Below are 25,571 nucleotides of genomic sequence, written 5' to 3' on the forward strand. Positions count from 1 at the left end.
TTGTACAGCATTGCTGACTGGTGACCATTGCATCTAAGGTTTATCCAGTATGTCATGGAATGCATATCAATACCAAACTTTAGTTGTCACGGCGATAATTCAGCAGTTTATTAGCTGATGACCTTCAATCTTGCTTTGTAAGGGACAATTGACTTTTGACCTCTCTACACGTTCACTTTTTACAGAACGCTGGTCGTATAGTTCGAGCTCTCTTTGACATTGCCATTCGGAAAGGTTGGCCAGTGATGGCAGCTTTGACTTTACAGTTAAGTAAGACTGTAGATAAGAGACAATGGGACTTTGAGAATCCACTAAGACAGTTTGGAACATTAAGTAATGATATCTATAGCAAGCTGGAACATAAGAAACTGACGATAGATAAACTAAGGGAAATGAAAAAAGACGAAATTGGTAAGTTTATAAAATGTCTGATATTACTATGATGAATAGATAAGACGAATTTGATGTTTGAAAATTGTTGTTGTGATTCTGTTGTGAAAAATAGGTGAATACACACATTTCCATGAAAACAGGTTTGTATTTATCAAGAAATAATTGTTATGACTGATCGGTGTTATAACAATCACTATTGAAGATGTATTCAAGGTTTTTTGGTGTTTTGGGAGAATTATGCATGGTTTACAAGAAGTATGTACTAAATTTCAAAAATGTTAACCCTCAACATTTTGCCTGTTTTTATTGATTTTTTAAAAACTGTTTTTAAGATTTTTCTCTTGGATATTCTTAATCAAAATTTTGAGAAATTCTAAATAATGATGTAGGTTAAAATAAAAAAATGTATGAATGGTAACTGGGGTTGACTGGGGTTTAACTTTGTTAAAATTTCATTTGCTAAATTTGTGAATTACGTTGCAATGTGCATGGATTTACAAGATTTCTGTTTCTGAATTAATCATAAAAGATTTTCACATTTTCATAATATGAGGATATTACGAGGATACTGCAATGTATGCAGGAAGACGGTACAGCAGGAGTATCAACTGACGAGCAGCAGACGTCGATGCAACTGCATACTGTCTGAGTGCATACTTTGCAGTATCCTCATAATAACCTTATTATTATACATCTTTTCCTCCCAGGAATACATCATTAGAATGTCGAAATCCAAAACGTTTAGAACACAATCATTCCATATTTGGAATTTGCGTTTCGTAATATGGTAGGATGAAAATACCCAGTACAATACTGCAATATTACGGCACGCTGTAACTTACGGCGTTACGGTGACAGATGTATAATAATATCCTGTATGTCACCTAAAATAATACCAATAAATATAACTTGTCACAAATTTGTATCAATTGATATTTTTTTCTCTATATTACTTTCTATTTTATTGTAATTTTTGACTAGTATTGTCAACCATGTATATTATTTTCTTATTCTGTGTCAGAATCTAGTTATGAAATCTGAATATTAAGCTACTTGTAACTCCAGCCTTGTCAGTGAAATGATTAATCTGTTTGAATTGCAATCTACAGGTCACATGATACATCACGTTCGGATGGGTGAAAAGGTCAAACTGAATGTTCATCAGTTTCCAGCACTTTCATTGGAAGCCTCAATTCAGCCAATCACAAGGACTGTTTTAAGAGTACGTCTGACGGTGACCCCTGAATTCAATTGGAATGATCGTGTACATGGCGGTACTTCAGAACCATGGTGGGTCTGGGTGGAAGATCCCGAAAATAATCATATTTATCATTCAGAATATTTTTTACTTCACAAGAAGCAGGTAAGCTATGAAAATAATCAAATTTAACTTTTCTTATTTTTCATTGGATGCAGAAATTAATGTAGAGTATAACAAAAATAGAATCTTGTTATTGAATGTAAATGCATGTACTTGCTCAAAACTCATAATATTATGTTTTTCACTCGCACATTTTGGAATGGGTAATTATGGCTACAAATACATAAATAATAGTATGAGGTTATTACAAGGATACTGCAAAGTATACACGAAGACAGTACAACGAGAGTATCGACCGACGCGCAGCGGAGGCCGATGCGACCACGTACTGTCCTTATAATATTCTTATTATTATACATCTTTTTCTCCCAAAGAGATACATCATGTGAATGCCGAAATACAAAAGGTTTAGAACAGATTGACCAAACTTCTTTCTGTGGAGTCTGGTCAAACCCTGGGGGCTGCCATGTTTGTTTTTATTATTAGAGGACACTTATACGCATAATGGTTCCATATTTAGAATTTGCATTTCCTTATGTGGTAGGATGTAAATACCCAGTGCAATACCGAAAAATTACGGCACGCTGTAACTTATGGCGTCAGATGACAGATGTATAATATTAATTTATTACAAGAATAGCTCAAAGTATGCCTCGGCCGGGGATCACTACAGCGATACAATTTCCTTGAGTATAATTTGTGGTATTCTCACAAAGTATGCACAAGTACACTGTCTTTGATTGTAATATAGCGATGCAATTTTTCCAAATGCAATCAGTTGCTGTTACATTCTTGTATTTCTTGATCTACAAAAGTAATGCTGTTTTTGTGTGGAAATCATTGTGATTTGTTGTCCAAAAGACCAGTCAAATGCTCATTGCTACAAAATTAGTGATGACTTGCAGAATTCATTAAAATGTGTTTCTTGTAAAACTAAATCATTTTTTTTATAATAATTTGTTACTGGCAATGTATAATCCTGATTTTTTAAATAGGGAACAATTAACTGGCAGGGGCTGTGTAAACATATTTATTATTTTTATGCTACAAGGTATATGTGAGAGAGCCTCAGGAATTAGTATTTACAATACCGCTATTTGAACCACTACCATCACAGTATTAACTGGCAGGGGCTATGTCATTATCTTCATATTTTATTCTCTCTACTAGGTATATGCCAGAGAACCTTAGGAATTAGTATTTACAATCCCGATATTTGAACCACTGCCGTCAAAGTATTAACTGGCAGGGACTATGTCATTATCTTTGTGTATTTTTTCTCTCTACTAGGTATATGCGAGAGAACCTCAGGAATTAGTATTTACAATCCCGATATTTGAACCACTGCCGTCACAGTATTACGTCAGAGCTATATCTGATAGATGGCTAGGAGCTGAAAGCGTATGTGCTATATCATTTCAACATCTCATATTACCAGAAAAACATCCACCCCACACAGGTGAGCATATTGTTATCTGTCTGATATTTGTGCTTGTACTGTATATATTAATAACCCCTTGATCCATTGAATGCTTGAGTAAACTTACTTCACCTTTCACAAAATAAACCCTAAAAATATTTCGATCAAGATCCATGGTTGAAAATGGAATGGAAAATTATGTTTATTTGATACGAAATTAACAAAGAAATTTTCGAAAAATACTTGAATAATGTGCAAAATGTTAAAATATTGCGGGGGAATGATTATGGTGTACAATGGGTTAAGGTGGCGGTTGGCACTATGATGAAATAACTGATATCTTCGGGGGCGGAGCTACGTCATAAGGCGTTCCATGTTGATGAGATGCACACTACTGTATCATATATTTCTATGGGCTCTGCTTGAGCTGGTGTGGAACGCTGGTAGAAAAGCCGGTCAAAAGAGCTTTGAGAAAACAGCACAAAATCAACTTTGAAGCAATTCTGGACAACCAAATTTATATATGTTGGACATGCAGGGGGTAATCTTGTTACATTGTTCAGGGGAGTCTCAACAACCATCCCAAAGTACCATTTTCTGAAAGTTTTCGGCCTTTGTTTTCACCGTGATGGTTGCCAGGCAGTGAAAATGCCAGAATGTACGCCCGAGAATAACAACATTACAAAAAGATTGATTATGTTAGTAATCGTGAGCAGTCGTTGATGGCATACTGTCTAAATTTAGTTGTATTGTATGCATGTATTCACACAACATTTATTAGAACACACTACAAAAAAATGGGCATTATGATTATTCTCAAATACATGTACAGCATATTCACTACGTTCAATTACCTACCATGGACTCCGGTCAGTCAAAATGACTATTTTGAACTGTAGGCATTTATCAGCAATTCTGCCGGTGACGGAGAGATAGAATCTAGGTCAGGGGAAGCCCCATGACCTCAAGATTCTTTTACCCCTTACGTCACGATCCCAGGTGACCGAGGCCACATGGCAGCGCCATAGGTAGCCGTCAATCACACTCAGGGAATGATTCTGAGCAGCACTGCCTGACTCTGTTGCTTTTCCTGTCCGGGTTTCTAGCGTGGGTTGTTGCCGCAGCCACGACATCCGACATTCTAGCTGGTAGGATAAGTTTTTCTTGTCTTTTTACCCTCGTGTCGTTTTCCCCTTTGTGTGTTATGCTTTTCCACAACAAAGAAATTATAACCCGGCGCCACTACGTAACCACATGTTGGTTTTCATGGCGGCACCTTTTACAACTGTACTTCGTTTCCCTCATGCATGTCGTCTTTTATTTACAATGTATTTAGCAATATATAGATGTAATGACAGCACCAGGGCTCGCTGCCGTTTTCTTTCCGGTCTCCTCGTGTTTCGAGTCGACTGTGCAGTGGTTATATTCAGAATTTACCAGCATAGAACCCGCATACGAGATACTTTGTCGTAGCTACGTGCAGGGTTCGGAGTTTTTGCGTGAAGGTGTGTGTTTTTTCACTGGAGTTCTGAGGCCTGAGATTTTCTTTCAGAGCCATCAAAGTCGCTGAGACTGTCCGCGTCACAGCAAGGTCGCGCGTCCAGTAAACAAATCGATTGGAGCTTGAGGTACCAATATTTTTCTCGGTCTCCCCCGCTGATCGGAGGGCATCCTCACAGTCTGTTTTTTCAGGCGGTGTTTTTACCCGATTTTACCGGCTGCAGCGAGGCTGTGCCCATGGAGGCTTTCCTCCTAAGGGGCCTGTTGCAGGTCTCTTTGTGGACGCTTCCTCACACGATGCCGGGTTTGCCTCCGAGTTGAGGGCTTTGGTCAAAGGACTGTTGGGGCAATTGCGTCCCTGGCTGGCCGGGTAGATCAGACGCAGTCGGCTTTCAGGGCAGGGCACACTTTGACCCCCCCACTTTCAGCCAGCTAGGGTTCGTCATGCGATAACAGTACAACGGTAATGAATTCATCCTTGTGTCCGGTCTCCGCTGTGGATTTTGACTCCTTTCTTACCGACCCACGGGCGTCCCCAGAAGGAACCGACCCTGTCATGAGACGCACAGTCGAACACGCTCCCTCTCACATATTTAAAGTGAATGAGGACGCAGTTCGCTCGCGTCAGATACAGCCGGTACTCCGGGCGGTCCCTCAGAGTCTTCCATCTGTATGACTCGATGAGCCACGCTTTTGGGGTGAGGCGGAGTATCATCGATCCCGGTGATACGATGTAGATACCCCCACCCTTGATCCTAAAGCGACCACCTAAGGTTGCTTCAACACTTATGGGATCACGGGTGTCGGGATCCAAAGCAACCCCATCGGCACGTCTCTCCCTGTCCGTCTGATTGCGGAGTGGGGCGCAGAGCACTCAAACGGTGTTGATGGGCGGCGTTGGTCAGCCGCGGAGGATGTAATGGTCGGTGTGGTTTCGGGATCAGACCCTATAGCGTGGGATGAGACCAAAACGCCCCCACGTGTTCACCAGAGTGATGAAACAGGTAGTGCTGCTGCTTCACCAGATGTCGGTACACCTCAATTCGTACCCAGACTACTGGTTACTAACAACCCGGGCAAGGGGTTAATAGCCAACTGCGTCAGGCTAACACAGGATTTACTTCACCAGTTGGACTCGTTAGTAAATCGACAAGTCCCACCTCGACCCAACGCGCAGTTGGTGTCCCTGGGCATGGAGTTTTGTCACAGAGGTAAGCTTGGCTTATCGAGCTTGTTGCTTAGCGCTAAGCAGCCTAGCCGAATGCCTAGTCAGCGTTCCCTCAGTGTCCCTCTGGGAACTAATACAGATCATCGGAATGATGACCTCAGTTCAAAGGGTTGTTCCCCAGGCCGCACTATGCAGCCGCCCGGTATAACGCTTGTTATATGGGAACTAGATAGGCAGGTTACGTTCTCAGACCAAGTGAAGGAAGCCCTGCCCTGGTGGTCGTCACTGGCCAACCTCGGACAGGGGTGCCCCTTGGACCCGCTCGCCGCAGGTATGACTCTGGCAACAGATGCCTCTCCCAGGGTTGTGGAGTGCATCTATTGGACCAACAAGCCCAAGGATATGGCCCTGCATTAGTTTCGGGACTACCATATCAACCGGCTCGAACTGAGAGCAGTGTACTTAGCACTACCACACTTTCTACCCGTAGTTCGAGACCACAGAGTCCTGCTCCGCACAGACAACGCAGCGGTGGTCTCCTTCAAGAAGGAGTGGGGGACGCCTTCCCCATCGTTGTCAGTCCTGGTGGAGCAAATCCTCCTTTTGCTTTCGGGGACAGCACAGGCAAGGTAAAACACCACCCTTTTTTGGGTCTTAACTAGGGTGTTGAGTTTGTTTTCATCCCGGACTGGGAAAAGACTTTCATCATTTTTTCTGTTTGCTCGGAAAAACACGCCACCTATCAGTGTCTGACTCTGCCTACAGTTCAAAATAGTCATTTTGACTGACCGGAGTCTATGGTGGGTAATTGAACATAGTGAATTTAGGCGAGGGTTCTTCGAACCCGCCTACTCCGGGTCCCCCCAAACCTCCCCACTCTGTCCGTCGCGTTGGTCTAAGTCCTCGAGGCGGAGAGAAAAGAACCAGAGTGATTGACGGCTAATTATGGCGCTGCCATGTGGCCTCGGTCACGTGGGTTCGTGATGTAAGAGGTAAAAGAATCTTGAGGTTATGGGGCTTCCCCTGACCTAGATTCTATCTCTCCATCACCGGCAGAATCGCTGATTAATGCCTACAGTTCAAAATGGTCATTTTGACTGACCGGAGTCCATGGTGGGTATGAACTATGTGAATAGGCAGATTCGGAGAACCCTCGCCTAAGTCTGGGTAGTACACCATTCAAATAAGAGACAGAACCAAAGTGCTTGTATGAATTGGTGTGTAGGCTAAAGCAGTACCATTCAAATCAATAACTGTGTTTGATTGTGTCATCATTCATCATCTAGAAATGGTAAAATTTCTCAAAAACCTAATTTTCATTAATGGACGGCTACCGATCAAAACGTTTTCAGTGATATATTAAATGACACTTGGTCACTAGAAATCACAACTAATACGAAAATATGTTTCCAAGTCAACGTATTTCATGCTGTACAATACACAATGTTTCATGTTTTGTTAAACGCTGATTATGAAAATGTTTAGATGATACAGTATAGATAGCTCCTCACCTCTGCCCCCAGTTGTAGATCGTTCATTTCAAACTATTGATTTTTAATATGTTTGACTATATTTCAGAGCTACTCGACCTGCAGCCCCTGCCAGTGACTGCACTGGGAGACCCACAGATGGAATCCATGTATAAATTTACACATTTCAATCCAGTCCAGACACAGATCTTTCACACTGTGTATCACACAGATTACAATGTCTTACTGGGAGCCCCGACTGGATCGGGAAAGACCGTAGCCGCCGAGTTGGCGATGTTCAGAGTATTCCATCAATATCCTAAAAGCAAGGTAAGTTAATGTTATAGATTTCTCATGTTATCAATCAGATTAGTCTTCTATTACTGTAAAATCTGTATTAGAAGCCGCATCTCTAATACAAGTTGCACCCATTCTTTTTGAAGAATTGAGAACCAAACATTCCCCTATGTATAGATGCTCTAATAGAAGCCGCATCCCCTCTGTTGTATTGTAAAATTTTAAACAAACCACAGCTTCTAATACAGATTTTATAGTACTTGTTTTTACTTTTTACGCAAATTCAATGTATGGTTTAAAAATTTGGGATATTTCATGATCAAAAGAAGGATCACTTGCACAGACTCGGACTGTTGCTACAAGCTTGCTACAAGATGGCAGCGCTTGTACAAGCTCACCTGGATTTTGTGACCATTTTGGAAAGTAACATTTATGTATATCATTGGAAAGCCATGTAATTCAATATTGCAGCCCAAATATGAGTATTTGTGTTGTGACTCTATGTGACCACAGTTTTTCAATAATATTATTTATTTATTTATTTACCAGTGTGTGTATATAGCACCTTTAAAAGCATTGGTTCGTGAAAGAGTTCATGACTGGAAATTGAGACTCGAGAGTAGACTCGGTAAAAAGTAAGTTATGATTTATTCATTCTAATTTATATAATAATGATTTAAATCATTACGAAAATCTGTCAAATAAATTTTGTTTTGGTTACAAAAATTTGAACACATACGGCACATAACTCATTTTTAACTCGGGATTGTATATTAGTGTCTAAGGTTGTACAGGAATATGATTTATTGAATCAAAAACGTCACAATAATTCACTGAAATATTACTGTCATGCATGTTTGGTTTATTTTTAACAAATATTGGTGGCATTCACTCTGATGTCAACCAAAAAGCATATGATCTTAGATGAACAATGAATTTTGACAAAAGTTGTTCACAGGATTGAAGCCAAATATAATTGTTTGTGTTTCTAGGGTTATTGAATTGACAGGTGATGTAACTCCTGATAGCCGAGCCATAGCAACCGCTGATATCATAGTAACAACACCTGAGAAGTGGGATGGTATTAGTCGTAGTTGGCAAAATAGGAATTATGTCCAACAAGTCTCATTGCTGGTAATAGATGAAATTCATCTCTTAGGTGAGTCACCTGGAAATTGAGATTGAACTGAAAGGCAGAACTGTCATCAGAAATGCTGCGTGTGTGTATTTTACGGTATCATTATTGTTTCTCTTCTCTTTGGGTTGGTCTTTACATCACATTATATGCTGTTCAAAACATAAATAGTACTTTATCGTTAACTCTTTAACTGTGACAAAGCATGATACTATATCCCAGAAACTTACATTTTTGAAGATGAGTGAAACACTTTTGACAAATGTCCCCAGCAAAACTCTGACATCATTTTGAAGATGAGTGAAACACTTTTGACAAATGTCCCCAGCAAAACTCTGACATCATTTTGAAGATGAGTGAAACACTTTTGACAAATGTCCCCAGCAAAACTCTGACATCATTTTGAAGATGAGTGAAACACTTTTGACAAATGTCCCCAGCAAAACTCTGACATCATTCTGAAGATGAGTAAAACACTTTTGACAAATGTCCCCAGCAAAACTCTGACATCATTTTGAAGATGAGTGAAACACTTTTGACAAATGTCCCCAGCGAAACTCTGACATCATTTTGAAGATGAGTGAAACACTTTTGACAAATGTCCCCAGCAAAACTCTGACATCATTTTGAAGATGAGTGAAACACTTTTGACACATGTCCCCAGCAAAACTCTGACATCATTTTGAAGATGAGTGAAACACTTTTGACAAATGTCCCCAGCAAAACTCTGACATCATTCTGAAGATGAGTAAAACACTTTTGACAAATGTCCCCAGCAAAACTCTGACATCATTTTGAAGATGAGTGAAACACTTTTGACAAATGTCCCCAGCAAAACTCTGACATCATTTTGAAGATGAGTGAAACACTTTTGACAAATGTCCCCAGCAAAACTCTGACATCATTTTGAAGATGAGTGAAACACTTTTGACAAATGTCCCCAGCAAAACTCTGACATCATTCTGAAGATGAGTAAAACACTTTTGACAAATGTCCCCAGCAAAACTCTGACATCATTTTGAAGATGAGTGAAACACTTTTGACAAATGTCCCCAGCAAAACTCTGACATCATTTTGAAGATGAATGAAACACTTTTGACACATGTACCCAGCAAAACTCTGACATCATTTTGAAGATGTGTGAAACACTTTTGACAAATGTCCCCAGCAAAACTCTGACATCAATTTGAAGATGAGTGAAACACTTTTGACACATGTCCCCAGCAAAACTCTGACATCATTTTGAAGATGAGTGAAACACTTTTGACAAATGTCCCCAGCAAAACTCTGACATCATTTTGAAGATGAGTGAAACACTTTTGACACATGTACCCAGCAAAACTCTGACATCATTTTGAAGATGTGTGAAACACTTTTGACACATGTCCCCAGCAAAACTCTGACATCAATTTGAAGATGAGTGAAACACTTTTGACACATGTCCCCAGCAAAACTCTGACATCATTTTGAAGATGAGTGAAACACTTTTGACAAATGTCCCCAGCAAAACTCTGACATCATTTTGAAGATGAGTGAAACACTTTTGACAGATATCCCCAGCAAAACTCTGACATCATTTTGAAGATGAGTGAAACACTTTTGACACATGTCCCCAGCAAAACTCTTACATCATTTTGAAGATGAGTGAAACACTTTTGACAAATGTCCCTAGCAAAACTATGACATCATTTTGAAGATGAGTGAAACACTTTTGACAATGTCCCCAGCAAAACTCTGACATCATTTTGAAGATGTGTGAAACACTTTTGACAACTGTCCCCAGCAAAACTCTGACATCATTTTGAAGATGTGAAACACTTTTGACACATGTACCCAGCAAAACTCTGACATCATTTTGAAGATGAGTGAAACACTTTTGACAAATGTTCCCAGCAAAACTCTGACATCATTTTGAAGATGAGTGAAACACTTTTGACAAATGTCCCCTGCAAAACTCTTACATCATTTTGAAGATGAGTGAAACACTTTTGACACATGTCCCCAGCAAAACTCTGACATCATTTTGAAGATGAGTGAAACACTTTTGACACATGTCCCCAGCAAAACTCTTACATCATTTTGAAGATGAGTGAAACACTTTTGACAAATGTCCCTAGCAAAACTATGACATCATTTTAAAGATGAGTGAAACACTTTTGACACATGTCCCTAGCAAAACTATGACATCATTTTGAAGATGAGTGAAACACTTTTGACACATGTCCCCAGCAAAACTCTGACATCATTTTGAAGATGTGTGAAACACTTTTGACAACTGTCCCCAGCAAAACTCTTACATCATTTTGAAGATGAGTGAAACACTTTTGACAAATGTCCCTAGCAAAACTATGACATCATTTTGAAGATGAGTGAAACACTTTTGACACATGTCCCCAGCAAAACTCTGACATCATTTTGAAGATGAGTGAAACACTTTTAACAAATGTCCCTAGCAAAACTCTTACATCATTTTGAAGATGAGTGAAACACTTTTGACAAATGTCCCCAGCAAAACTCTGACATCATTTTGAAGATGAGTGAAACACTTTTGACACATGTCCCCAGCAAAACTCTGACATCATTTTGAAGATGTGAAACACTTTTGACACATGTACCCAGCAAAACTCTGACATCATTTTGAAGATGAGTGAAACACTTTTGACAAATGTCCCCAGCAAAACTCTGACATCATTTTGAAGATGAGTGAAACACTTTTGACAAATGTCCCCTGCAAAACTCTTACATCATTTTGAAGATGAGTGAAACACTTTTGACACATGTCCCCAGCAAAACTCTTACATCATTTTGAAGATGAGTTAAACACTTTTGACACATGTCCCCAGCAAAACTCTTACATCATTTTGAAGATGAGTGAAACACTTTTGACAAATGTCCCTAGCAAAACTATGACATCATTTTGAAGATGAGTGAAACACTTTTGACACATGTCCCCAGCAAAACTCTGACATCATTTTGAAGATGAGTGAAACACTTTTGACAAATGTCCCTAGCAAAACTCTTACATCATTTTGAAGATGAGTGAAACACTTTTGACAAATGTCCCCAGCAAAACTCTGACATCATTTTGAAGATGAGTGAAACACTTTTGACACATGTCCCCAGCAAAACTCTGACATCATTTTGAAGATGAGTGAAACACTTTTGACAGATGTCCCCAGCAAAACTCTGACATCATTTTGAAGATGAGTGAAACACTTTTGACAAATGTCCCCAGCAAAACTCTGACATCATTTTGAAGATGAGTGAAACACTTTTGACAAATGTCCCCAGCAAAACTCGGACATCATTTTAAAGATGAGTGAAACACTTTTGACAAATGTCCCCAGCAAAACTCTGACATCATTTTGAAGATGAGTGAAACACTTTTGACAAATGTCCCCAGCAAAACTCTGACATCATTTTGAAGATGAGTGAAACACTTTTGACACATGTACCCAGCAAAACTCTGACATCATTTTGAAGATGTGTGAAACACTTTTGACAAATGTCCCCAGCAAAACTCTGACATCAATTTGAAGATGAGTGAAACACTTTTGACACATGTCCCCAGCAAAACTCTGACATCATTTTGAAGATGAGTGAAACACTTTTGACAAATGTCCCCAGCAAAACTCTGACATCATTTTGAAGATGAGTGAAACACTTTTGACACATGTACCCAGCAAAACTCTGACATCATTTTGAAGATGTGTGAAACACTTTTGACAAATGTCCCCAGCAAAACTCTGACATCAATTTGAAGATGAGTGAAACACTTTTGACACATGTCCCCAGCAAAACTCTGACATCATTTTGAAGATGAGTGAAACACTTTTGACAAATGTCCCCAGCAAAACTCTGACATCATTTTGAAGATGAGTGAAACACTTTTGACAGATGTCCCCAGCAAAACTCTGACATCATTTTGAAGATGAGTGAAACACTTTTGACACATGTCCCCAGCAAAACTCTTACATCATTTTGAAGATGAGTGAAACACTTTTGACAAATGTCCCTAGCAAAACTATGACATCATTTTGAAGATGAGTGAAACACTTTTGACACATGTCCCCAGCAAAACTCTGACATCATTTTGAAGATGAGTGAAACACTTTTGACAAATGTCCCTAGCAAAACTCTTACATCATTTTGAAGATGAGTGAAACACTTTTGACAAATGTCCCCAGCAAAACTCTGACATCATTTTGAAGATGAGTGAAACACTTTTGACACATGTCCCCAGCAAAACTCTGACATCATTTTGAAGATGAGTGAAACACTTTTTGACAAATGTCCCCAGCAAAACTCTGACATCATTTTGAAGATGAGTGAAACACTTTTGACAAATGTACCCAGCAAAACTCTGACATCATTTTGAAGATGAGTGAAACACTTTTGACAGATGTCCCCAGCAAAACTCTGACATCATTTTGAAGATGAGTGAAACACTTTTGACAAATGTCCCCAGCAAAACTCTGACATCATTTTGAAGATGAGTGAAACACTTTTGACAAATGTCCCCAGCAAAACTCGGACATCATTTTAAAGATGAGTGAAACACTTTTGACAAATGTCCCCAGCAAAACTCTGACATCATTTTGAAGATGAGTGAAACACTTTTGACACATGTCCGCAGCATAACTCTGACATCATTTTGAAGATGAGTGAAACACTTTTGACAAATGTCCCCAGCAAAACTCGGACATCATTTTAAAGATGAGTGAAACACTTTTGACAAATGTCCCCAGCAAAACTCTGACATCATTTTGAAGATGAGTGAAACACTTTTGACACAAGTCCCCAGCAAAACTCTGACATCATTTTGAAGATGAGTGAAACACTTTTGACAAATGTCCCCAGCAAAAGTCTGACATCGTTTTGAAGATGAGTGAAACACTTTTGACACATGTACCCAGCAAAACTCTGACATCATTTTGAAGATGAGTGAAACACTTTTGACACATGTCCCCAGCAAAACTCTGACATCATTTTGAAGATGAGTGAAACACTTTTGACACATGTCCCCAGCAAAACTCTGACATCATTTTGAAGATGAGTGAAACACTTTTGACAAATGTCCCCAGCAAAACTCTGACATCGTTTTGAAGATGAGTGAAACACTTTTGACACATGTCCCCAGCAAAACTCTGACATCATTTTGAAGATGAGTGAAACACTTTTGACACATGTCCCCAGCAAAACTCTGACATCATTTTGAAGATGTGAAACACTTTTGACACATGTACCCAGGAAAACTCTGACATCATTTTGAAGATGAGTGAAACACTTTTGACAAATGTCCCCAGCAAAACTCTGACATCATTTTGAAGATGAGTGAAACACTTTTGACAAATGTCCCCTGCAAAACTCTTACATCATTTTGAAGATGAGTGAAACACTTTTGACACATGTCCCCAGCAAAACTCTTACATCATTTTGAAGATGAGTTAAACACTTTTGACACATGTCCCCAGCAAAACTCTGACATCATTTTGAAGATGAGTGAAACACTTTTGACACATGTCCCCAGCAAAACTCTGACATCATTTTGAAGATGAGTGAAACACTTTTGACAAATGTCCCCTGCAAAACTCTTACATCATTTTGAAGATGAGTGAAACACTTTTGACACATGTCCCCAGCAAAACTCTTACATCATTTTGAAGATGAGTTAAACACTTTTGACACATGTCCCCAGCAAAACTCTGACATCATTTTGAAGATGAGTGAAACACTTTTGACACATGTCCCCAGCAAAACTCTTACATCATTTTGAAGATGAGTGAAACACTTTTGACAAATGTCCCTAGCAAAACTATGACATCATTTTGAAGATGAGTGAAACACTTTTGACAAATGTCCCCAGCAAAACTCTGACATCGTTTTGAAGATGAGTGAAACACTTTTGACACATGTCCCGAGCAAAACTCTGACATCATTTTGAAGATGAGTGAAACACTTTTGACACATGTACCCAGCAAAACTCTGACATCATTTTGAAGATGAGTGAAACACTTTTGACACATGTCCCCAGCAAAACTCTGACATCGTTTTGAAGATGAGTGAAACACTTTTGACACATGTACCCAGCAAAACTCTGACATCATTTTGAAGATGAGTGAAACACTTTTGACAAATGTCCCCAGCAAAACTCTGACATCGTTTTGAAGATGAGTGAAACACTTTTGACACATGTCCCCAGCAAAACTCTGACATCATTTTGAAGATGAGTGAAACACTTTTGACACATGTACCCAGCAAAACTCTGACATCGTTTTGAAGATGAGTGAAACACTTTTGACACATGTCCCCAGCAAAACTCTGACATCATTTTGAAGATGAGTGAAACACTTTTGACACATGTCCCCAGCAAAACTCTGACATCATTTTGAAGATGTGTGAAACACTTTTGACACATGTCCCCAGCAAAACTCTGACATCGTTTTGAAGATGAGTGAAACACTTTTGACACATGTCCCCAGCAAAACTCTGACATCATTTTGAAGATGAGTGAAACACTTTTGACACATGTACCCAATAAAACTCTGACATCATTTTGAAGATGTGTGAAACACTTTTGACACATGTCCCCAGCAAAACTCTGACATCGTTTTGAAGATGAGTGAAACACTTTTGACACATGTCCCCAGCAAAACTCTGACATCATTTTGAAGATGAGTGAAACACTTTTGACACATGTACCCAGCAAAACTCTGACATCATTTTGAAGATGTGTGAAACACTTTTGACACATGTCCCCAGCAAAACTCTGACATCGTTTTGAAGATGAGTGAAACACTTTTGACACATGTCCCCAGCAAAACTCTGACATCATTTTGAAGATGAGTGAAACACTTTTGACACATGTCCCCAGCAAAACTCTGACATCATTTTGAAGATGTGTGAAACACTTTTGACACATGTCCCCAGCAAAACTCTGACATCGTTTTGAAGATGAGTGAAACACTTTTGACACATGTACCCAGCAAAACTCTGACATCATTTTGAAGATGAGTGAAACACTTTTGACAAATGTCCCCAGCAAAACTCTGACATCGTTTTGAAGATGAGTGAAACACTTTTGACACATGTCCCCAGCAAAACTCTGACATCATTTTGAAGATGAGTGAAACACTTTTGACACATGTCCCCAGCAAAACTCTGACATCATTTTGAAGATGTGTGAAACACTTTTGACACATGTCCCCAGCAAAACTCTGACATCGTTTTGAAGATGAGTGAAACACTTTTGACACATGTCCCCAGCAAAACTCTGACATCATTTTGAAGATGAGTGAAACACTTTTGACACATGTACCCAGCAAAACTCTGACATCATTTTGAAGATGTGTGAAACACTTTTGACAAATGTCCCCAGCAAAACTCTGACATCAATTTGAAGATGAGTGAAACACTTTTGACACATGTCCCCAGCAAAACTCTGACATCATTTTGAAGATGAGTGAAACACTTTTGACAAATGTCCCCAGCAAAACTCTGACATCATTTTGAAGATGAGTGAAACACTTTTGACACATGTACCCAGCAAAACTCTGACATCATTTTGAAGATGTGTGAAACACTTTTGACAAATGTCCCCAGCAAAACTCTGACATCAATTTGAAGATGAGTGAAACACTTTTGACACATGTCCCCAGCAAAACTCTGACATCATTTTGAAGATGAGTGAAACACTTTTGACAAATGTCCCCAGCAAAACTCTGACATCATTTTGAAGATGAGTGAAACACTTTTGACAGATGTCCCCAGCAAAACTCTGACATCATTTTGAAGATGAGTGAAACACTTTTGACACATGTCCCCAGCAAAACTCTTACATCATTTTGAAGATGAGTGAAACACTTTTGACAAATGTCCCTAGCAAAACTATGACATCATTTTGAAGATGAGTGAAACACTTTTGACACATGTCCCCAGCAAAACTCTGACATCATTTTGAAGATGAGTGAAACACTTTTGACAAATGTCCCTAGCAAAACTCTTACATCATTTTGAAGATGAGTGAAACACTTTTGACAAATGTCCCCAGCAAAACTCTGACATCATTTTGAAGATGAGTGAAACACTTTTGACACATGTCCCCAGCAAAACTCTGACATCATTTTGAAGATGAGTGAAACACTTTTTGACAAATGTCCCCAGCAAAACTCTGACATCATTTTGAAGATGAGTGAAACACTTTTGACAAATGTACCCAGCAAAACTCTGACATCATTTTGAAGATGAGTGAAACACTTTTGACAGATGTCCCCAGCAAAACTCTGACATCATTTTGAAGATGAGTGAAACACTTTTGACAAATGTCCCCAGCAAAACTCTGACATCATTTTGAAGATGAGTGAAACACTTTTGACAAATGTCCCCAGCAAAACTCGGACATCATTTTAAAGATGAGTGAAACACTTTTGACAAATGTCCCCAGCAAAACTCTGACATCATTTTGAAGATGAGTGAAACACTTTTGACACATGTCCGCAGCATAACTCTGACATCATTTTGAAGATGAGTGAAACACTTTTGACAAATGTCCCCAGCAAAACTCGGACATCATTTTAAAGATGAGTGAAACACTTTTGACAAATGTCCCCAGCAAAACTCTGACATCATTTTGAAGATGAGTGAAACACTTTTGACACAAGTCCCCAGCAAAACTCTGACATCATTTTGAAGATGAGTGAAACACTTTTGACAAATGTCCCCAGCAAAAGTCTGACATCGTTTTGAAGATGAGTGAAACACTTTTGACACATGTACCCAGCAAAACTCTGACATCATTTTGAAGATGAGTGAAACACTTTTGACACATGTCCCCAGCAAAACTCTGACATCATTTTGAAGATGAGTGAAACACTTTTGACACATGTCCCCAGCAAAACTCTGACATCATTTTGAAGATGAGTGAAACACTTTTGACAAATGTCCCCAGCAAAACTCTGACATCGTTTTGAAGATGAGTGAAACACTTTTGACACATGTCCCCAGCAAAACTCTGACATCATTTTGAAGATGAGTGAAACACTTTTGACACATGTCCCCAGCAAAACTCTGACATCATTTTGAAGATGTGAAACACTTTTGACACATGTACCCAGGAAAACTCTGACATCATTTTGAAGATGAGTGAAACACTTTTGACAAATGTCCCCAGCAAAACTCTGACATCATTTTGAAGATGAGTGAAACACTTTTGACAAATGTCCCCTGCAAAACTCTTACATCATTTTGAAGATGAGTGAAACACTTTTGACACATGTCCCCAGCAAAACTCTTACATCATTTTGAAGATGAGTTAAACACTTTTGACACATGTCCCCAGCAAAACTCTGACATCATTTTGAAGATGAGTGAAACACTTTTGACACATGTCCCCAGCAAAACTCTGACATCATTTTGAAGATGAGTGAAACACTTTTGACAAATGTCCCCTGCAAAACTCTTACATCATTTTGAAGATGAGTGAAACACTTTTGACACATGTCCCCAGCAAAACTCTTACATCATTTTGAAGATGAGTTAAACACTTTTGACACATGTCCCCAGCAAAACTCTGACATCATTTTGAAGATGAGTGAAACACTTTTGACACATGTCCCCAGCAAAACTCTTACATCATTTTGAAGATGAGTGAAACACTTTTGACAAATGTCCCTAGCAAAACTATGACATCATTTTGAAGATGAGTGAAACACTTTTGACAAATGTCCCCAGCAAAACTCTGACATCGTTTTGAAGATGAGTGAAACACTTTTGACACATGTCCCGAGCAAAACTCTGACATCATTTTGAAGATGAGTGAAACACTTTTGACACATGTACCCAGCAAAACTCTGACATCATTTTGAAGATGAGTGAAACACTTTTGACACATGTCCCCAGCAAAACTCTGACATCGTTTTGAAGATGAGTGAAACACTTTTGACACATGTACCCAGCAAAACTCTGACATCATTTTGAAGATGAGTGAAACACTTTTGACAAATGTCCCCAGCAAAACTCTGACATCGTTTTGAAGATGAGTGAAACACTTTTGACACATGTCCCCAGCAAAACTCTGACATCATTTTGAAGATGAGTGAAACACTTTTGACACATGTACCCAGCAAAACTCTGACATCGTTTTGAAGATGAGTGAAACACTTTTGACACATGTCCCCAGCAAAACTCTGACATCATTTTGAAGATGAGTGAAACACTTTTGACACATGTCCCCAGCAAAACTCTGACATCATTTTGAAGATGTGTGAAACACTTTTGACACATGTCCCCAGCAAAACTCTGACATCGTTTTGAAGATGAGTGAAACACTTTTGACACATGTCCCCAGCAAAACTCTGACATCATTTTGAAGATGAGTGAAACACTTTTGACACATGTACCCAATAAAACTCTGACATCATTTTGAAGATGTGTGAAACACTTTTGACACATGTCCCCAGCAAAACTCTGACATCGTTTTGAAGATGAGTGAAACACTTTTGACACATGTCCCCAGCAAAACTCTGACATCATTTTGAAGATGAGTGAAACACTTTTGACACATGTACCCAGCAAAACTCTGACATCATTTTGAAGATGTGTGAAACACTTTTGACACATGTCCCCAGCAAAACTCTGACATCGTTTTGAAGATGAGTGAAACACTTTTGACACATGTCCCCAGCAAAACTCTGACATCATTTTGAAGATGAGTGAAACACTTTTGACACATGTCCCCAGCAAAACTCTGACATCATTTTGAAGATGTGTGAAACACTTTTGACACATGTACCCAGCAAAACTCTGACATCGTTTTGAAGATGAGTGAAACACTTTTGACACATGTACCCAGCAAAACTCTGACATCATTTTGAAGATGAGTGAAACACTTTTGACAAATGTCCCCAGCAAAACTCTGACATCGTTTTGAAGATGAGTGAAACACTTTTGACACATGTCCCCAGCAAAACTCTGACATCATTTTGAAGATGAGTGAAACACTTTTGACACATGTCCCCAGCAAAACTCTGACATCATTTTGAAGATGTGTGAAACACTTTTGACACATGTCCCCAGCAAAACTCTGACATCGTTTTGAAGATGAGTGAAACACTTTTGACACATGTCCCCAGCAAAACTCTGACATCATTTTGAAGATGAGTGAAACACTTTTGACACATGTACCCAGCAAAACTCTGACATCATTTTGAAGATGTGTGAAACACTTTTGACACATGTCCCCAGCAAAACTCTGACATCGTTTTGAAGATGAGTGAAACACTTTTGACACATGTCCCCAGCAAAACTCTGACATCATTTTGAAGATGAGTGAAACACTTTTGACACATGTCCCCAGCAAAACTCTGACATCATTTTGAAGATGAGTGAAACACTTTTGACACATGTACCCAGCAAAACTCTGACATCATTTTGAAGATGTGTGAAACACTTTTGACAGATGTCCCCAGCAAAACTCTGACATCGTTTTGAAGATGAGTGAAACACTTTTGACAAATGTCCCCAGCAAAACTCTGACATCATTTTGAAGATGAGTGAAACACTTTTGACAGATGTCCCCAGCAAAACTCTGACATCATTTTGAAGATGAGTGAAACACTTTTGACAGATGTCCCCAGCAAAACTCTGACATCATTTTGAAGATGAGTGAAACACTTTTGATAAATGTCCCCAGCAAAACTCTGACATCATTTTGAAGATGAGTGAAACACTTTTGACACAAGTCCCCAGCAAAACTCTGACATCATTTTGAAGATGAGTGAAACACTTTTGACAAATGTCCCCAGCAAAACTCTGACATCATTTTGAAGATGAGTGAAACACTTTTGACACATGTCCCCGGCAAAACTCTGACATCATTTTGAAGATGAGTGAAACACTTTTGACACCTAGATGAGTGAAACATTTTTGACACAGGAATTTTGCTAAATCATTTTCCTTGAAATTCCAAACCAAAATCATTTTTTTCATATTTTTTCATATTTTTTTCAAGATTTGTAAGCAATACGAAATTATGTCTATTCTGTCCCAAATCATCAAACAAATTATAGGACAAAAATATTGACAAGATAAAATATAACATTCTATTCTGTTTCATTCAGGTGATGACAGAGGACCTGTATTGGAAGTTATTGTATCGAGAACTAATTTTATATCATCACATACAGAGAAAACACTGAGAGTGGTTGGTTTATCCACTGCACTAGCCAACGCCAGAGATCTTGCTGATTGGCTGAGTATATACCAGGTCAGTCTTATTGTATGTGTGTCTCATGCAACAAAGATGCACATAGCAACTGATATTAGATGACGAGGTGTATTGATATGTAAATTAAATACATGACTTGACAAAAGATAATTATATATATCTTGGTGAAAAAATGACCAAATGTGTAGTTGATGATGAGTGAAACACTTTTGACACTGTACTCTCAAAACTATGACATCTTACTGCACAACAGTGTGCTCTCTAACAGAACAAATGTGGGGATTCTGAGTCGAAATAAAATCCTTCAAAATCAAATTTAGTCAGCTTGTTGGCTCCTGAAGAGGAATATATTAAACTAAAAAATTTAAATTGAATGTGACTTTGTGGGTGATTTGCGGCACAGACACAAATATTGAGGCCCCTGATTTCCTGATGTTAACAGGTATTTTGTTTGTAGAATATCAATTTTATTTTGCAAATTTTATGATTTTCTTTTGTGTCAATGATGCACCATCAAATCTCTATGCTTCGGTGTAGCATCATATCGCCTTAGAGTGGCGCACTGTTGTCCATCACTATATCCTCCTGTTTTTTTGTTACTTAATCCATAAAAATTTGATCATTTCATTTCATAGGTTGGTTTATTCAACTTCAGACCTTCAGTACGACCAGTTCCACTGGAAGTTCATATCTCTGGTTTCCCAGGGAAACACTACTGCCCTCGCATGGCAACGATGAACAAACCAACATACCAAGGTGAGTAAAACCAAGGTTGGATTTTCAAATAATAATAAACATATTTGATCTAATGATTATTTATTAGTTGTTTCCACTCCAGGAAAGGTTTGCATGAATATTTATATGAACTAATGAATATTCATTATTTGTTCTCACTCCATGAAAGATACTCATGAATATTCATATGAACTAATGGATATTCAGTATTTGTTCTCACTCCATGAAAGATACTCATGAATATTCATATGATCTAATGAATATTCATTATTTGTTCTCACTTCATGAAAGATACTCATGAATATTCATATGAACTAATGAATATTCAGTATTTGTTCTCACTTCATGAAAGATACTCATGAATATTCATATTAACTAAGGAATATTCATTATTTTTAACTCCAATTTATTGAATATCATTTCTGATATTGTTTTCAGCTATTACAACACATTCACCAAAGAAACCAGTACTTATATTTGTATCATCTCGACGTCAGACAAGACTGACAGCTTTAGATTTGATTGCATTCCTGGCTGCAGAAGATGATCCAAAACAGTGGCTTCACATGCCAGAACGAGAGGTGACTATACAGCACACAGCACCATGCATGAGTCTGATTGTTTAAGGTCATGTGTGCTTGTTCTCAAACAGTCCTGATCGACAGTTAGTTATCATGTTAAACTGTCACAATGCAGCTCAGCTCTGTCATGTAGTTTAAATATTAAATATGGTTTCTATGGCAACTTGCTTTGTGCGTGTGAGAAAACATTCAGTGTTTAGAGCTGTCAAATCTAAATGTCATAATGGTGTTGTAAACTGTGTATAAATGGTTGTGCAGAATGACACATGGTTGCCTTCTTTGACAGGATTGGGAAATCATATGTTGGCTATCTTGGAAAGGCATTGGGGCATAATATGGTGGCTGTCTTTGATAGGAATAGAGGCATACCATGCAGGTTATCTTTGAGAGGGATCAGGGCATAACTTTGTGGCTATCTTTGAAAGGGATTAGGGCATAACTTGGTGGTTATCTTTGAGGGGGATCAGGGCATAACTTGGTGGTTATCTTTGGGAGGGATCAGGGCATAACTTGGTGGTTATCTTTGGGAGGGATCAGGGCATAACTTGGTGGTTATCTTTGAGAGGGATCAGGGCATAACATGGTGGTTATCTTTGAGGGGTATCAGGGCATAACTTGGTGGTTATCTTTGAAGGGGATCAGGGCATAACTTGGTGGTTATCTTTGAGGGGACCAGGGCATAACATGGTGGTTATCTTTGAGGGGGATCAGGGCATAACATGGTGGTTATCTTTGGGAGATACGAGGGCATAACTTGGTGGTTATCTTTAAAGGGGATCAGGGCATAACATGGTGGTTATCTTTGAGGGGACCAGGGCATAACATGGTGGTTATCTTTGAAGGGAATCAGGGCATAACATGGTGGTTATCTTTGGGAGATACGAGGGCATAACTTGGTGGTTATCTTTGAAGGGGATCAGGGCATAACATGGTGGTTATCTTTGAGGGGACCAGGGCATAACATGGTGGTTATCTTTGAAGGGAATCAGGGCATAACATGGTGGTTATCTTTGAGGGGACCAGGGCATAACTTGGTGGTTATCTTTGAAGGGGATCAGGGCATAACTTGGTGGTTATCTTTGAAGGGGATCAGGGCATAACTTGGTGGTTATCTTTGAGGGGGATCAGGGCATAACTTGGTGGTTATCTTTGAGGGGGATCAGGGCATAACTTGGTGGTTATCTTTGAAGGGGATCAGGGCATAACTTGGTGGTTATCTTTGAGGGGACCAGGGCATAACATGGTGGTTATCTTTGAGGGGGATCAGGGCATAACATGGTGGTTATCTTTGGGAGATACGAGGGCATAACTTGGTGGTTATCTTTGAAGGGGATCAGGGCATAACATGGTGGTTATCTTTGAGGGGACCAGGGCATAACATGGTGGTTATCTTTGAAGGGAATCAGGGCATAACATGGTGGTTATCTTTGGGAGATACGAGGGCATAACTTGGTGGTTGTCTTTGAAGGGAATCAGGGCATAACATGGTGGTTATCTTTGGGAGATACGAGGGCATAACTTGGTGGTTATCTTTGAAGGGGATCAGGGCATAACATGGTGGTTATCTTTGAGGGGACCAGGGCATAACATGGTGGTTATCTTTGAAGGGAATCAGGGCATAACATGGTGGTTATCTTTGAGGGGACCAGGGCATAACTTGGTGGTTATCTTTGAAGGGGATCAGGGCATAACTTGGTGGTTATCTTTGAAGGGGGTCAGGGCATAACTTGGTGGTTATCTTTGAGGGGGATCAGGGCATAACTTGGTGGTTATCTTTGAGGGGGATCAGGGCATAACTTGGTGGTTATCTTTGAAGGGGATCAGGGCATAACTTGGTGGTTATCTTTGAGGGGACCAGGGCATAACATGGTGGTTATCTTTGAGGGGGATCAGGGCATAACATGGTGGTTATCTTTGGGAGATACGAGGGCATAACTTGGTGGTTATCTTTGAAGGGGATCAGGGCATAACATGGTGGTTATCTTTGAGGGGACCAGGGCATAACATGGTGGTTATCTTTGAAGGGAATCAGGGCATAACATGGTGGTTATCTTTGAGGGGACCAGGGCATAACATGGTGGTTATCTTTGAAGGGAATCAGGGCATAACATGGTGGTTATCTTTGGGAGATACGAGGGCATAACTTGGTGGTTATCTTTGAAGGGGATCAGGGCATAACATGGTGGTTATCTTTGAGGGGACCAGGGCATAACATGGTGGTTATCTTTGAAGGGAATCAGGGCATAACATGGTGGTTATCTTTGAGGGGACCAGGGCATAACTTGGTGGTTATCTTTGAAGGGGATCAGGGCATAACTTGGTGGTTATCTTTGAAGGGGGTCAGGGCATAACTTGGTGGTTATCTTTGAGGGGGATCAGGGCATAACTTGGTGGTTATCTTTGAGAGGGATCAGGGCATAACTTGGTGGTTATCTTTGAAGGGGATCAGGGCATAACTTGGTGGTTATCTTTGAGGGGACCAGGGCATAACATGGTGGTTATCTTTGAGGGGGATCAGGGCATAACATGGTGGTTATCTTTGGGAGATACGAGGGCATAACTTGGTGGTTATCTTTGAAGGGGATCAGGACATAACATGGTGGTTATCTTTGAGGGGACCAGGGCATAACATGGTGGTTATCTTTGAAGGGAATCAGGGCATAACATGGTGGTTATCTTTGGGAGATACGAGGGCATAACTTGGTGGTTATCTTTGAAGGGGATCAGGGCATAACATGGTGGTTATCTTTGAGGGGACCAGGGCATAACATGGTGGTTATCTTTGAAGGGAATCAGGGCATAACATGGTGGTTATCTTTGAGGGGACCAGGGCATAACTTGGTGGTTATCTTTGAAGGGGATCAGGGCATAACTTGGTGGTTATCTTTGAGGTGGATCAGGGCATAACTTGGTGGTTATCTTTGAGGGGGATCAGGGCATAACTTGGTGGTTATCTTTGAGGGGGATCAGGGCATAACTTGGTGGTTATCTTTGAAGGGAACCAGGGCATAACATGGTGGTTATCTTTGAGAGGGATCAGGGCATAACATGGTGGCTATCTTAGAGAGGGATCAGGGCATAACTTGGTGGTTATCTTTGAGGGGGATCAGGGCATAACTTGGTGGTTATCTTTGAGGCGGATCAGGGCATAACTTGGTGGTTATCTTTGAGGGGCATCAGGGCATAACTTGGTGGTTATCTTTGAGGGGCATCAGGGCATAACTTGGTGGTTATCTTTGAAGGGGATCAGGGCATAACTTGGTGGTTATCTTTGAGGGGGATCAGGGCATAACTTGGTGGCTATCTTTGAAGGGGATCAGGGCATAACT

The 25,571-nt window shown here is 39.6% G+C and overlaps 1 protein-coding gene across 1 annotated transcript in view; it reads left to right on the plus strand.

Annotated features, from left to right (window-relative positions):
* Positions 1-25,571, plus strand: part of LOC100378396 (activating signal cointegrator 1 complex subunit 3-like) — a 66,265-nt gene that overhangs the window by 16,535 nt on the left and 24,159 nt on the right. Inside the window, exons 18-26 of the mRNA XM_085505069.1 lie at positions 186-411; positions 1,503-1,756; positions 3,005-3,173; positions 7,381-7,601; positions 8,118-8,203; positions 8,561-8,727; positions 20,820-20,965; positions 21,562-21,682; positions 22,100-22,242. Of these exons, the coding sequence (XP_085361195.1) occupies positions 186-411; positions 1,503-1,756; positions 3,005-3,173; positions 7,381-7,601; positions 8,118-8,203; positions 8,561-8,727; positions 20,820-20,965; positions 21,562-21,682; positions 22,100-22,242 (1,533 nt within the window). The remainder of the gene's footprint in view (positions 1-185; positions 412-1,502; positions 1,757-3,004; positions 3,174-7,380; positions 7,602-8,117; positions 8,204-8,560; positions 8,728-20,819; positions 20,966-21,561; positions 21,683-22,099; positions 22,243-25,571) is intronic.

The sequence above is a fragment of the Saccoglossus kowalevskii genome, chromosome 11 (assembly GCF_978046115.1).
Source record: "Saccoglossus kowalevskii chromosome 11, keSacKowa6.1, whole genome shotgun sequence".
Classification (NCBI taxonomy): domain Eukaryota; kingdom Metazoa; phylum Hemichordata; class Enteropneusta; family Harrimaniidae; genus Saccoglossus; species Saccoglossus kowalevskii.